This window comes from Nerophis lumbriciformis, linkage group LG13 (genome assembly GCF_033978685.3).
Source record: "Nerophis lumbriciformis linkage group LG13, RoL_Nlum_v2.1, whole genome shotgun sequence".
Taxonomy (NCBI): Eukaryota; Metazoa; Chordata; class Actinopteri; order Syngnathiformes; family Syngnathidae; genus Nerophis; species Nerophis lumbriciformis.
The window spans coordinates 36670195-36685699 of record NC_084560.2 but is presented as its reverse complement, the minus strand read 5'-3'; the positions used below and the strand labels follow the sequence as shown (position 1 = coordinate 36685699).

The window sequence follows — 15505 nt, the reverse complement described above, 5'->3', positions numbered from 1 at the left end:
TGCAAAATTTGCATGGTTGGGTGATGGTTTGGGGTGCCATGTCATCTGCTGGTGTCGGTCCACTCTGTTTCCTGAGATCCAGGGTCAACGCAGCCGTCTACCAGCAAGTTTTAGAGCACTTCATGCTTCCTGCTGCTGACCTGCTCTATGGAGATGGAGATTTCAAGTTCCAACAGGACTTGGCGCCTGCACACAGCGCAAAATCTACCCGTGCCTGGTTTACGGACCATGGTATTTCTGTTCTAAATTGGCCCGCCAACTCCCCTGATCTTAGCCCCATAGAAAATCTGTGGGGTATTGTGAAAAGGAAGATGCAGAATGCCAGACCCAAAAACGCAGAAGAGTTGAAGGCCACTATCAGAGCAACCTGGGCTCTCATAACACCTGAGCAGTGCCAGAAACTCATCGACTCCATGCCACGCCGCATTAACGCAGTAATTGAGGCAAAAGGAGCTCCAACCAAGTATTGAGTATTGTACATGCTCATATTTTTCATTTTCATACTTTTCAGTTGGCCAACATTTCTAAAAATCCCTTTTTTGTATTAGCCTTAAGTAATATTCTAATTTTGTGACACACGGAATTTTGGATTTTCATTTGTTGCCACTTCAAATCATCAAAATTAAATGAAATAAACATTTGAATGCATCAGTCTGTGTGCAATGAATAAATATAATGTACAAGTTACACCTTTTGAATGCAATTACTGAAATAAATCAAGTTTTTCAAAATATTCTAATTTACTGGCTTTTACCTGTATGTCTTGTGTTTATTTACTGTTTTAGTCATTCCCAGCTGAATATCAGGTCCCACCCGCCTCTCACAGCATCTTCCCTATCTGAATCGCTCCCACTGCCCTCTAGTCCTTCACTCTCACTTTCCTTATCCACAAATCTTTCATCCTCGCTCAAATTAATGGGGAAATCGTCGCTTTCTCAGTCCGAATCGCTCTCGCTGCTGGTGGTCATGATTGTAAACAATGTGCAGATGTGAGGAGCTCCACAACCGGTGACGTCACGCGCATATCGTCTGCTACTTCCGGTACAGGCAGGGCTTTTTTATCAGCGACCAAAAGTTGCGAACTTTATCGTCGATGTTCTCTACTAAATCCTTTCAGCAAAAATATGGCAATATCGCGAAATGATCAAGTATGACACATAGAATGGACCTGCTATCCCCGTTTAAATAAGAAAATCGCATTTCAGTAGGCCTTTAAAGGACGATTTCCGCTGAATTATGTAGAACATCGCAATACTGTATAGTACCCCGACTCAAGTATCGTGATACGTATCCGACTTTAATTTGTTGAAAAAAGAAATACAAAAACGACTCGTTGTCAGCCATTTTGTAAAACAGGTTGCAGAAGGTGAGGTAAGGGTTACCGTGCCGCTGGTCTTCTGCAGTTCGCTGGTGGACACCATGGTTCTCAGCTCCTGGCCACTCAGGTCGCCCAACAGGGTGGCCTGCGACGGGAAGTGGGGAAGGTGGCGACATTAGCCATCAAACAGCTAGCAATTATTGTGTCCAGTAGGGGGTACAAAAGATGCTGATGCATGCTTGTTTATATCAGTGTGTCTTATTTGGTTTATTCAACCTTTTCAGTAAACATACACCATAGTTTTTGGTCAAAATGTGTCTTTTACGTGGGCTGTTTGCAACTTGCTCAAATTTAAATGTTTTAAACCAGAGAACATATGTTAGTAGTGGTTTAACAGAATATATAAGTATTTTTACAATGAATTGATTAACGTGGACCCCGACTTAAACAAGTTGAAAAACTTATTCGGGTGTTACCATTTAGTGGTCAATTGTACGGAATATTTACTGTACTGTGCAATCTACTAATAAAAGTCTCAATCAATCAATTCTAAATAATATGAAAAATTATATTAATAATACATATACTTACAAGCAGACACAGTGTGTAGACAAACATACATATATATACTGTATATATATTTAAAAAAAATATATATATCATATATATATATATATATATATATATATATATATATATATATATATACATACATACATACATATATATATATATATATATATATCGATCATGTATTATTGCCAACAAAGCGGTGGCGTTGTACATAGGCGATGGCAACCTGCCTGTGTGCAATGCTCCACGAAGCCGTAGACCAGCGTGTGGCAGTCGTTGAAGAGTGCGTTGAGCTGCATGGGAGCTTGCACAGGGGGCGTCGCCGTGGAGCTGTACTGATGCCACTTCACCGACACAGACCTGCAGCCAGGGGACTCCATGCGCCTCAGTTGACGCGCCACCTGACACCCGGACGAGACGCACACTGGTCACGTGTTTGAGCTTCGTTTCCATGACAACTGCCAGGGACAGCGTTTGAATTCCCATCGGGGTGACGGCAGTCGCCGTCTTTCGACATAGTCATGTTTTCCCTCACCTGCGCTGCCCACTTGTGCTTGCTTTTGCTGTCAAAATACTCATAGGCTCCGCCCCCGGCCTGAGCCAGGGCTCTCAGCATGTGCTGATTGGCTGTCGGGCTATAACAACACACAGACGTAGAACATTTTAATTAATCCTCTTGTTTTCCTGCCGTTACATTACACAGGGTTTGAATATAGGAAAATAGTCAAACGCTGCACTTAAATCAGGAATCAAATTCAGGTTCCCTGTGACGCCCTCGCCCCTTCCTGACCTGAAGCCGCACGCAAAGAGGCGGCTGTGCGCGACCTCGTCCCGGAGGAGCTGCAAGGTGGCCCCTGCGTTCTGGACATGGCCGTCGGACAGCAGCAGCAGGTTGCGGGTGCCTCGCGACGGAGGCAGCAGGCTGAGCGCTCGCAGGGGCCGCCAAAGCTCAGTGCTGCCCCCCGCTGGCGAGACGGTCTAATGGGAGACAGCAAGAAAGAGCGCATCATATCAGTACTGCGTCTGTTTTCAGATGAACAAGTTAGCATTAGAACCTACAAGTCGACTTTTTAAGAGTAATATTTAGCTTTAGATTCTTTTGATTGTCAAGAAGAAAGTCCAGTGACCAATTCTTTTTCACACTTGATCTACGGTATGTGAAAATGTTTTCATATTTATTTCATCAAACTTCAATTTCATTTGATACATGCGTTGTACTGAAACAAATGAATGGAATAAATTGCACTTTTCTCGCTAATTTTTTGCAACCAATGACTTTGGGATCATATAATTTGGTACTTGACACGTGACAGCTGTTAGCATGCTAAAATTAGCATGCTAACATTAGCATGTTAACATTAGCGTGCTAACATTTTTTTTTTTTTTTCAATTTTGCAGCTATAAATCTCAGAGCCATATATATAACTTGTTACTCGCTACATTTGAACTTTTTTTTTTAGCTAAATTTGCAGTCGTACACCTCAGAGTCATATAACTTGGTTTTTGACATATGCTAACTGTTATCAAAAAGTTAACTTGCTAACATCAGCACGCTAATTAGCCAATTTTGAAGTTGCACACCTTAGAGTCCTATAACTTGAAGCAAGCTAGCTGTTAGCATGCTAACATTAACATGTTAACTTTTTTAGCTAATTTTGTATCCATACACTTCAGAGTCATACAACTTGGTACTTGACACATGCTAACTTTTTACGCCCGTACACCTAAGAGTCCACATTTGAACATTTCGTTTAAGTTAAATGTGCAGCCGTACATCTCAAAGTCATATAACTTGGTATTTGACACATGATAGTTGTTAAATTTTTTTTAGCATGCTAATAACTTTTTTGTGTGTGCTAATTTTACAGTTGTACACCTCAGTCATATAACTTGGTAGTTGCCATGTCCTAACTTTTTTAGCGACATTTACAGCTATACAACTCACAAGTCCTATAACTTGGTACTTGACATGATAGTTGTTATAACATTAGCATGCTAACTTTTTCTTGCCAATTTTGCAGTTGTACACCTCAGAGTCGTATACTTTAACTTGGTACTTAACTGTTAAAAAAAAAGCATGCTAACTTTTTTTTTGCTAATTTAGCAGTCATACACCTTGGTATTAACTTGGTACTTGACAAATGTTAACTCTTACCATGCTAACATTAGCATGTTAGCATTTACATGCTAACATGTTATCATTTGCGGGCTAACTTTTTTTTTGCCAATTTTGCAGCCATTCATCTCAGAGTCATATAACCTCAGAGTCATATAACTCAATACTTGACACATGCTAACTGTTAGCATGCTAAAATTCACTTTTTTTTTCAATTTTGCAGCCGTTCATCTCAGAGTCATATACCTCGGTACTTGCCACATGCTAACTTTTTTAGCTAAATTTGCAGCTGTACACCTCAGTCATACAATCTGGTACTTAACACATGCTAACTTTTTTTTGTTGCCAGCTGTACACCTTAGAGTCCCATAACTTGGTACTTGACACATTATTGCTGTTATAACATTAGCATGCTAACTTTTGTTTTGCCAAATGTGCAGCTGTACACCTCAGAGTCATACAATTTGATACTTGCCACATTCAAACTATTTTTTTGTGCAACCGTACACCTCAGTCATATAGTGTAACTTGGTACTTGACACATGCTAACTGTTAAAGAAAAGTTAGCTTGATAATATTAGCATGCTAACTTTTTTTTCGCAAATTTTGGTATCATACAAATTGGTACTTGACACTATCACTTTGAGATTTGCTATTCAAATATTACGTGTAATACAAATAAAATCTATTATTATTATTATTATTGACTTATGCTAACTGTTAGCATGCTAAAAATAGCATGCTAGTATGTAAACATTCTCATGCTAACCTTTTTTTTTTTGTGCCAATTTTGCAGTCGTACGTCTCAGAGTCATATACCTTGGTATTTACCACATGCTAACTTTTTTCGCAAATTTAGCAGTCATACGCCTCGGTATCATATAACGTTGTACTTGCCACATGCTAATTGGTAGTATATTCCTATTAGTGAGGGAGCCGGAAGGGACTAAGAATCTGTTTACGGTAGAATTCCACATGACGCGCCCTGTAATTCATCAATTGACATTTTGCATGAGCCTCTTCACGGTAAATTGATGCACAGCGCATGATCTGCGTAAAGGAAAGGGCAATTCCGCCAATAAGACGTAAAGGAGATAAGCAGCAGATACTGACGTGGATGAACTTCTCTGCTGCCTGTCGAGCTTCGTCGAGTGGCTGCGCTGTCAGGAAAGCTTGCGTGTGATCTGACAAGACAACACAATTATAGTCATGTAAAACATACATACATACATATGTAACACAATACACATATATTATTATAGTGCAAACCCTGATGTCCAGGCCCTCTAAAGCAGTGGTTCTCAACCTTTTTTCAGTGATGTACACCCTGTGAAAAATGTTTTAATTCAAGTACCCCCTAATCAGAGCAAAACATTTTTGGTTGAAAAAAAAGAGATAAAGAAGTAAAATACAGCACTATGTCATCAGTTTCTGATTTATTAAATTGTATAACAGTGCAAAATATTGCTAATTTGTAGTGGTCTTTCTTGAACTATTTGGAAAAAAATATATAAAAATAACTAAAAACTTGTTGAAAAATAAACAAGTGATTCAATTATAAATAAAGATTTCTACACAGAAGTAATCATCAACTTAAAGTGCCCTCTTTGGGGATTGTAATAGAGATCCATCTGGATTCATGAACTTAATTCTAAACATTTCTTCACAAAAAAAAAAATCTTTAACATCAATATTTATGGAACCTGTCCACAAAAAATCTAGCTGTCAACAATGTCTTTTCCCATTTTATCTACTCTCCGGCAAACAGAGTCATTTGATAAAGGCACATTCTTTATTTTCTCGGCTTCGTTTTTATCCAGTATTGTCTCGGCCAGTACTGCAGCGGCTGGAAGTATTGATTGATTGATTGAAACTTTTATTAGTAGATTGCACAGTACAGTACATATTCAATCAATCAATCAATCAATGTCTATTTATATAGCCCTAAATCACAAGTGTCTCAAAGGGCTGCACAAGCCACAACGACATCCGCGGTACAGAGAGCCCACATAAGGGCAAGGAAAACTCACCCCAGTGGGACGTCGGTGTGAATGACTATGAGAAACCTTGGAGAGGACCGCATATGTGGGTAACCCCCCCCCACCTCTAGATTCGATGATGTTGTTCACAACAACACAAGCAGATGAGATGTGTTGTGATTGTTCTTGCTAGCTTTAGCTTCTTAGTTTACTCGCTGTTTCAAGGGGCCGTCCCACATTGTTTAGTTTAAGATGAGGCGGTTCAGTGTGTCGGGAATAAATGAGCGATCCCGGACACATTATATTCCGTACAATTGACCACTAAATGGTAACACGCCAATAAGTTTTTCAACTTGTTTAAGTCGGGGTCCAGTATCAGCTCTTCAGCGATAGTGAGCGGCTTTTTGGCTTTAGCAACAAGCAAAGACACCGCGTAAGAAGCCTCCAGGGCTTTGGCTGATGTTGTGGAGGCTTTCTGCATCGTATCTTGAGATGACCTGAATTCATTTAGTCTCCTCTTAAAAAATCAGGTGGCTTACCGACATGGCAAGCGTGTTTTGTCCGGAGATGCCTGCTGAAGACGCGCAAGCTTCATGCCACTGTTCGCTAACATTTCTCAACAGAAAAAACACAATGCCTTGGGGTTTTTACAACTCGAAGCCGTAAATCCCATTAACACATATTCTTCGGAATACTGTCTGAATTTTGCCGGCTCAGGTTTGGCCTTCTTTGGCATATGTTCCTCCTTGTTTTCAGCTGCATTACTGCTACACTTTAACCACGCCTCCATTGTTTTCTACATCAATAGTTGACTGACAGTTGGTGCCGTGTGGCACCGCCAGGTAGGATCAAACCATTATGGCATGGGCCATGGGGGAAACTCTGGGTTTATGGTAATTAATGAAATAACCTACTTGATTTGATGTTCAGTTTATGAACTTACATTCATATTTTAAGTATTATTCAATAAATATATTTATAAAGGATTTTTGAATTGTTGCTATTTTTAGAATATTTACAAAAAATCTCACGTACCCCTTGGCATACCTTCAAGTACCCCCAGGGGTACGCGTACCCCCATTTGAGAACCACTGCTCTAAAGGACGTATGATTGGGAATAATTTCAGGGATGCGTATAATCAGACGTGTATGGAAAAGCATTACAGTTTTCAGTCCTGGCTGCTCAGTGCAATAATAGTTCTTAACCGCATGAAAGCAGGCCTCGAAAGGAGATATTGTACAAGTCACCTCATTTTGCTCGATGCATGTAGGATTAACGCGCAAACAAGGCAAGTTGAACACAACGTTATCGGTGTTCTGTATTGCTGCCAGTGTGGCTGTGATATTAAATAATGATACTTCGTGGATAAAGTTTTTTAATTAATATTCTGTTAAACTTGCATGCCACAAAATTCCCTACAAGTAAAAAGACATTTGTTTTTTTGGCACAAAATTGGTATGTTTTCCTTTTCTGAAGTACCAAAAGTAGCTTCCTGGCTCAGTCTGGCATATTTACAATTTTAATGTTCATGAGTAATAGGTAAAAACTAGGGCTGCGAATCTATGGGTGTCCCACGATTTGATTCATTATCGATTCTTCGGGTCACGATTCGATTCTAAATCGATTTTTTTCGATTCAACGCCATTCTCGATTCAAAAACGATATTTTCCCCGATTCGAAACGATGCTCTATTTATTCAATACATAGGATTTCAGCAGGATCTACCCCAGTCTGCTGACATGCAAGCAGAGTAGTAGATTTTTGTAAAAAGCTTTTATAATTGTAAAGGACAATGTTTTATCAACTGATTGCAATAATGTAAATGTGTTTTAACTATTAAATGAACCAAAAATATGACTTATTTTATCTTTGTGAAAATATTGGACACAGTGTGTTGTCAAGCTTATGAGATGTGATGCAAGTGTAAGCCACTGTGACATTATTGCTCTTGTTTTTTTATTTTTATAAATGTCTAATCAAATGTCAATCAATGAGGGATTTTTAATCACTGCTATGTTGAAATTGTTACAAATATTGATACTGTTGTTGATAATATTAATTTTTGTTTCACTACTTTTGGTTTGTTCTGTGTCGTGTTTGTGTCTCCTCTCAATTGCTCTGGTTATTGCAGTTCTGAGTGTTGCTGGGTTGGGTTTGGTTTTGGAATTGGATTGCATTGTTATGGTATTGCTGTGTATTGTTTTGTTGGATTGATAAAAAAAAAAAAAAAGAAAAAAAAATGAAAACAAAAAAAATTTTTTTTTTTAAAATCGATTTTTTAAAAATGAGAATCAATACTGAATCGCACAACGTGAGAATAGCGATTCGAATTTGAATCGATTTTTCCCCACACCCTTAGTAAATACCGTCAATTCATGACTATAAGACGCTACTTTTTCCCTACGTTTTAAACCCTGCGGCCTGTTAAACGGTGCGGCTAGTGTATGGATGACTCTTCGCTGACGGCCATAAAGCAAATAGTTTTCATTAAACACGTGCAAAGACACTTAAAGGGTGCAATATTGTTTGCACTACGGCGCCATCTTTTGGACGAGTTTGTTCACTGCAGGTGCTGCTGGGTGAAATGTAATTCCTGCTGTTTAAAGCTTTGAACCGGAAGTAGAAGTGCCCTTTTCGTCTTCTAGCCGTCCATAGCGTTTTTACTCATATGGATTTTTCATTCATCACTCCAAGCGACGTTTGTAAGATTTACAATATAACTAAAACTGTTTATACTTACTAAACTGTTCCATGTGTGATGTCTGTAGGAGTGTTCTCATGCATATTTGTGCTATTGTAATGTAGCGGAGCTAGTGTCATTAGCTAATATGCTAAAATGTCTACGAGTGTCTGTGTTAGTATTATTAACTTACAATGGCATTCTTTTGTATTCTTTCAATTTCGTAAATTCACCAAAACGTCACCGTGGAGTTATTGAATCTGTTTAGCTGATTGGAGAACTAGTTTCCGCAGCAAATTTTGTATCCATACACTTCAGTCATACAACTTGGCACTTGACACATGCTAACTTTTTTGCCACTTTTTTACGGCCGTAAACCTAAGAGTCCTATGACTTGGTACTTGCCACATTTGAACTTTTTGTTACACCTCAAAGTCATTTAACTTGGTACTTGACAAATGCAAACTGTCAAGGGAAGTTTGCATGCTAACATTATTATGCTAACTTTTTCCGCAAATTTTGCAGGCGTACACCTCGGTATCATATAACCTTGGTACTTGACACATGCTAACTTTTTTTTTTGACAGTTTTACAGCCGTACGCCTCAGAGTCCTATAACTTGGTAGTTAACACATGATAGTTGTTATAACATTGGCATGTTAACTTTATTTTTGCCAATTTTGCAGATGCACACCTCAAAGTCATTTAACTTGGTACTTGACGCATGTTAACTGTTAATTTTACAGTTGTACACCTCAGAGTCATATAACTTGGTACTGGAGAGCTAGCTTCCGCAACTAGTGGATCCATGACAAAGACTTCTGTTTTGTTTGGTCTGCCGTTTTACTGCCCTGTTACAGGCACCGTTTGGAAACAATTAAGGTATGTAAATAAACACTTACAAAAACTTTCTGTGTAAATAACTAATTTCACAACATATATATCTGCGGCTTATAGTCCAGTGCGGCTAACATATAGAGAATGTTTTTTTCTAAAATGTAGTGGGTGTGGCTTATACCGGTGTGCTCTATAGTCTGAAAAATACGGTACCGCAAATTGTACATAGTTTAGGAACCGTGAAAGCACCGGCACTTTTTCAAAAGAACTGATTTGGCCCCAGTATGGGATAAAATGTAAAGGATACCCAACTCTACTTTAAAGGGTTCTCCCGTATTGGAGTGACATCACAACCCAATTGCACGGAAAATAAATGGCACTGACCTGTGCTAAACAAGACAATGTTGATTTTGAAGTGAGGCTGGAGGGTTTTAATGACGTGCAGGGCGACCGCCCGGGACCAGCGAACGGGTTCCCCGAGCATGGACTCGGACACGTCCAGCAAAATGACAACTTCGTCGGATCCGCAGCTGGCTTTGACGTCGAACTTTGGGTAGAAAACTAGCATGCACGCCTGCCAGGATTTAGTGTGAGATGGTTAGGAGGAAGATGAGTGAAAGCTGGCTGGAAGACAGAACGGTCAGACCTGGCTGTCAATGTCAGGGTGCCTCTCCACCCACATCCTGGGCAGGTGAACCTCGGACAGAATGACCGACAGCTGGAAGCCGTCCGGACCCAGGACTTGCCCTGGCAGCACGCTCACCACCGCCTTGCAGTCGGTCCTCTGTGGGATCACACACACGAAATGACATCATCAGACGTAACAGAAAGCACCAAGACGTAGTGATGTGCCATCATTTTCTTTACCATTCCGAATTCAGGTTGCTATTGGCCATACCGATCTGATACTTTGTGCAAATATACGTACATAATGTGTTTGCTACAACTTAAAAAGTTGTGTATTTTCAAATAATAACGTATCTAAGAAAAAAAAAAAGAGCAAAAAATTGCAATGCAATGAGAAAAACAAATCACAATAATATACTTAGTCACTTATAACACTACGTTTTGTCTTTAAATATATATATATACATATATATTATTATATATATATATATATATATATATATATATATGCAGTTTCACTTTTACTATTTTTATTCTATTCTTACATGGGAAAAAACAACAGTAAAAATGTAAGAAACAGGAGCAAAGCAATCGGTATGTAATGAGAAAAAGCTGAAATGTTCTCACTAATAATAATAATAAAATAATATTAATAATAATGAATAATAAAAATATAGTTAGTCACCTATAACACAAAGTTGTGTCTTTAAATATATATATCTGTTTTTAGCCCTTTTTTTTTTTAAATAAAAAAATATCAAAATGGCCTTTTCCTTTTCCTTGGTGGAAAAAGTTTAGACACCCCTGATCTAAAATAAAAATAAGATATACTTAAAATACAAACAAATGCAGTTAGTTAATAAAAAAATGTATTATGAATTAATTTGAAAAATTACAACAACCATAATAAACATTGTTAAATGTGTAACTGAACATTAATATATTTGTACAGGCAGAATTTTTTTCACACTAGTTTATGCAGTTACACAATTGTACTATTATTTTTATTCTATTCTTACATGGGAAAAAACAACAGCGAAAATGTAAGAAAAATAGCCAAACAATCGGTATGTAACAAAAAACGGCTGATATGTTCCAACCAATAATAATAATAATACAAATGTTTTAAAGTTTTATCTTTAAATATATATAATATTTGTTTTAAAAAAAAATTTTTAATATAAAAATGGTCCCCCGGAGTTGACTTTTCAGTATGCGGCCCTTGGTGGAAAAAGTTTAGTCACCCCTGTTCTAAAATATTAGAAGCTCTCAAAATAAAAATAAAATATATTTAAAATATAAACAAAGTTTAGTTAGTTAATTCAAAAATAATACTAACTTATGAATTTATTTTAAAAATTACAACAACCATAATAACAATGTTAAATGTGTAACTGAACATTAATATTTTTATACAGGCAGAATTTTTGACACTCTAGATTATGCAATTTCACTATCGTAATATTATTATTTAAATGCAAGAAATGTAATAAAAATCTAATAAATGGGTATGTAATGAGAGAAATCGGAAATGTTGTAACTAATAATTAATAATTATATATTTGGTCACCAATAATACAAAGATGACAATATTTTTTGGGGGCATTTCTTAAATGTTAAAAATATCAATATGGCCCCCGCATACTTTGACTTTTCAGTATGCGGCCATTGGTGGAAAAAGTTTGGACACCTCTGAACTTATGAAAAGTATCGCTATTTTGATTTGAGGATCGATATTAAGATCTGGTATCATTGATATCGATATATCCATATCGGTCGGTATGCGATCCAACACTTGAAGTGTGTTGCAATAAAAGAGTGAATACGAGTGAACAGGTGAGGTACCTTGGTCTGGACTTTGTGCGTGATGCAAGACAGTCTGCTGATCTTGTTGGGCATCTCCATGGACATGTCCAGGCTGAACTCTCTGAGGGGAACAAACCACACCGTTAGCGCCGTGCAAGTGCGCATTTAAAAAAAAAGGTATGCGCCTCTTGGGCGGTTTTCGTGAAAAAGAGCAAAAACTGATCCCCTCTGGAAGATACTTTATTGATGGCTCCCTGGCTGTCAGTGGCGGCGAGCAGCTAACCGTCTATGAGCATACACAGTGTGGAGACGCTCCGTTAAGTTGATAAGCATTAGCATTAGCTTTAATGCGGCTAATAAACAAAATTTTTACGTGGCTAAATGTGTTACACATCGAGCAAGAAGAAGCAAGAGCAGGCATGCTAATTGCTAAGCTGGTTTGAAACAACAGAAGAAATAAGTGCTTAGTAAGTTTTAGGAAGTGTGGTTGGAAGCACGTCACAGCGAGGGATGGCACTTTTTTTGGCATCGACCGAATCCCGATTCACGTAAAATCCGTCTTATGGTACCTGGGTAACTTGCCGATCACTCCAGCAGCACCGAGAGCCGACTCAGCCAAACTACCTCTGGGTAATGTTGCCATTTTCAATGCCAAAAAAGAAAATTGACTCAAAAAGCGCTCAAACGTAAGTAAAGTAAGGCTTCAGTTTTCCAAATATGTGCTACCTTGAAGTTAATATACATGGGCTTTACTATTGACATGCTACAGGTTAACATTAGCAATATTACATGGCGATTTTATCACCTCCAAATTTGTTATTGAAAACTACAACTAAGATGCACTTTACAATCAAACAGCTGCTGCATAACAAGTACAACACTTACAGTATTAACACTTTTAGGGCGCAACAAAACACACCATAAACTATACGCTACCGGAACCCCCGTACCGAAACGGTTCGATACAAATACACGTACCTTTACACCCCTAATATATATATATATATATATATATATATATATATATATATATATATATATATATATATATATATATATATATATATATATATATATATATATATATATATATATATATATATATATATATACACACACATATATATATACATACATACATACATATATATTTATATGTATATATATATATATATACACATACATACATACACATATACATATATATACATACATACACATATATATATACATACATACACATATATATATATAAATACATACACATATATATATATATATATATACATACCAGTGACGTGCGATCATGGAAAGAAAAAAATGTAAAAAGAAAAAAAAAATATTAAATTGTTATATGTATCCAGTGATTATACTATAGAGTTATTTCCATTTAACTTCACCAGTTTTAGATTATTTTTATTCAAAATCGCTGAATTTTCACATTTGCCGTTCAAATACTGAGAAGAGACGGTGCGGTGAACAGCAGCCAGTCGAGGCACGTCACTCAGTGCCTCAACATGGACGGACTCGGCTAACTGCTGCTCTGCTGTGCAGTGAGACTGTATTGCTATATGAACTATATTATACATTTCCATAGTTTAGTTAACTGAGGTATATAATGTACAGTGTATTTTGTCAACAACTGTATGTGTGTAACGTATTTCTTGTGCTGAGCGATCATAAAACTGCTGCGAAGACGCACTGGCTGAGGCACGCGTAACCACGCCTCCTGGTGCTTAAGGCACCTAGCTTCGCCGCAGACTGCACCCACCGACGAGAGCGCCACACCAACCAAAGCCCACACCCAAACCCTCCACGTGCAAGACCGAATCCACCCAAAAAAAGTCACTTAACAAGAAGCCAAAAAGTGCAAAAACAACATTGCTCGCGCCGGAGGAGCCGTGAACGACTGCAAGGACACTACATTAGGTACACCTGCAGACTGCAGCACGGATTTCATATTTCATTCATTCACAACTCCTCCAACACGAACACCACTGTTCCCGCACTTATAAGTAAAGGTAAGACCATAATAACGTTTATTTTATTAAATGTGCTTTTTTGTGTGCTACAGTTTGTATGTGTAAAGTTAAAGTTAAGTTAAAGCAGGGGCGTCACTAGCTTTTAAGGACAAGGGGGGCTTTGCCCCCAGGAGATGCACAGGATGCGAGCGAATGTTACGCACGAGCACAAAACTTCACAAACGGCTAACAAAGACTTAGAAATTATTCATTGTTATTATTATTATTTAAAAAAAATGCACGGGACGAAATGAAATGCTCCCCGGGACGATGGCTTTTAACCATATATTTTCTTTTTCTTTTTATGTATTTATTCATTTTATATTTTATATTAAATGTCTTGGTTTTTCCTCCCTCTGAAAATCCTATTAAATGTTTAACAAGCCATCCTATAATAATAAAACAGCTATTAATGTAACAATACAATAAAACAAATATATTTAATGATGTTTTTTTCATTATTTTAACAATAGGCTTATGCATATTACTTTATATAGATTCTACAAGAAACACAAAACTTAAAAAAATAAATGATTTACAATTGCACACACAAGGTTTTGTGCAGCTTCACTCATTGTAAAGGAAGATAATGTGCTTCGTACACCTGCAGGACCGCAAGAAAGGTCGCAGAGAAAATGCGGGCTGGAATTTGAGTGATGTGGGCATTTTCTATATGAACAAGTGGAATGGATTGGATACCGATGCACGAAAGGGGCTCTCTACCTTACGCTACGAAGTGGGGGGAACCTGAGTGAATAATAACAGATTATATGATTATTTATTTAAACTCATATTTGGGCCACTTTATAATGAATATGTCGGCATTTGTTTGTAAAAAAACACCAAAAAAAACACCAAATTATTTAGGGGGGCTTAAGAATATTTTAGGGGGGCTTGAGCCCCCCTAAAATAGGCCTAGCAACGCCAATGAGTTAAAGTACCAATGATTGTCACACACACTAGGTGTGGTGAAATATGTCCTCTGCATTTGACCCATCCCCTTGATCACCCCCTGGAATGTGAGGGGAGCAGTGGGGAGCAGTGGGCAGCAGCGGCGCCGTGCCTGGGAATAATTGTTGGTGATTTAACCCCCAATTCCAACCCTTGATGCTGAGTGCCAAGCAGGGAAGAATGCTGGTATGAGCTTTTAAACATAACCCGTTAACTGCTGCCAATCAAATGGTGAATAAGATACTCTTTAGGGTTCATATGTTTGTAAATCTGACTGTGATGAAGTCAGTGCCTCACCAGTCATGAACCTCACCGCACGTCACTGATACATACATACACATATATATATATATATATATATATATATATGTACATACATACATATATATATACCTACATACACATATATATATGTATATATATATATATATATATATATATATATATATATACATACACATATATATATATATATATATATATACACACATGTGTGTATATATATATATATATATATATACACATGTATATATATATATATATATATATATATATATATATATATATATATATATATATATATATATATATATATA

General features: G+C 37.4%; 1 protein-coding gene across 7 annotated transcripts in view; it reads right to left on the bottom strand.

Moving 5' to 3' along the window:
- parp4 (poly (ADP-ribose) polymerase family, member 4) overlaps nt 1-15505 on the bottom strand; it is a 117173-nt gene that overhangs the window by 28597 nt on the left and 73071 nt on the right. For all 7 annotated transcript variants that reach the window (XM_072914525.1, XM_061970889.2, XM_061970887.2 and 4 more), the window contains 8 exons: nt 11977-12058; nt 10151-10288; nt 9889-10078; nt 5121-5191; nt 2682-2869; nt 2427-2526; nt 2122-2292; nt 1383-1463 (listed from right to left, as the gene is read on the bottom strand). In XM_072914525.1, the coding sequence (XP_072770626.1) occupies nt 1383-1463; nt 2122-2292; nt 2427-2526; nt 2682-2869; nt 5121-5191; nt 9889-10078; nt 10151-10288; nt 11977-12058 (1021 nt within the window). The remainder of the gene's footprint in view (nt 1-1382; nt 1464-2121; nt 2293-2426; nt 2527-2681; nt 2870-5120; nt 5192-9888; nt 10079-10150; nt 10289-11976; nt 12059-15505) is intronic.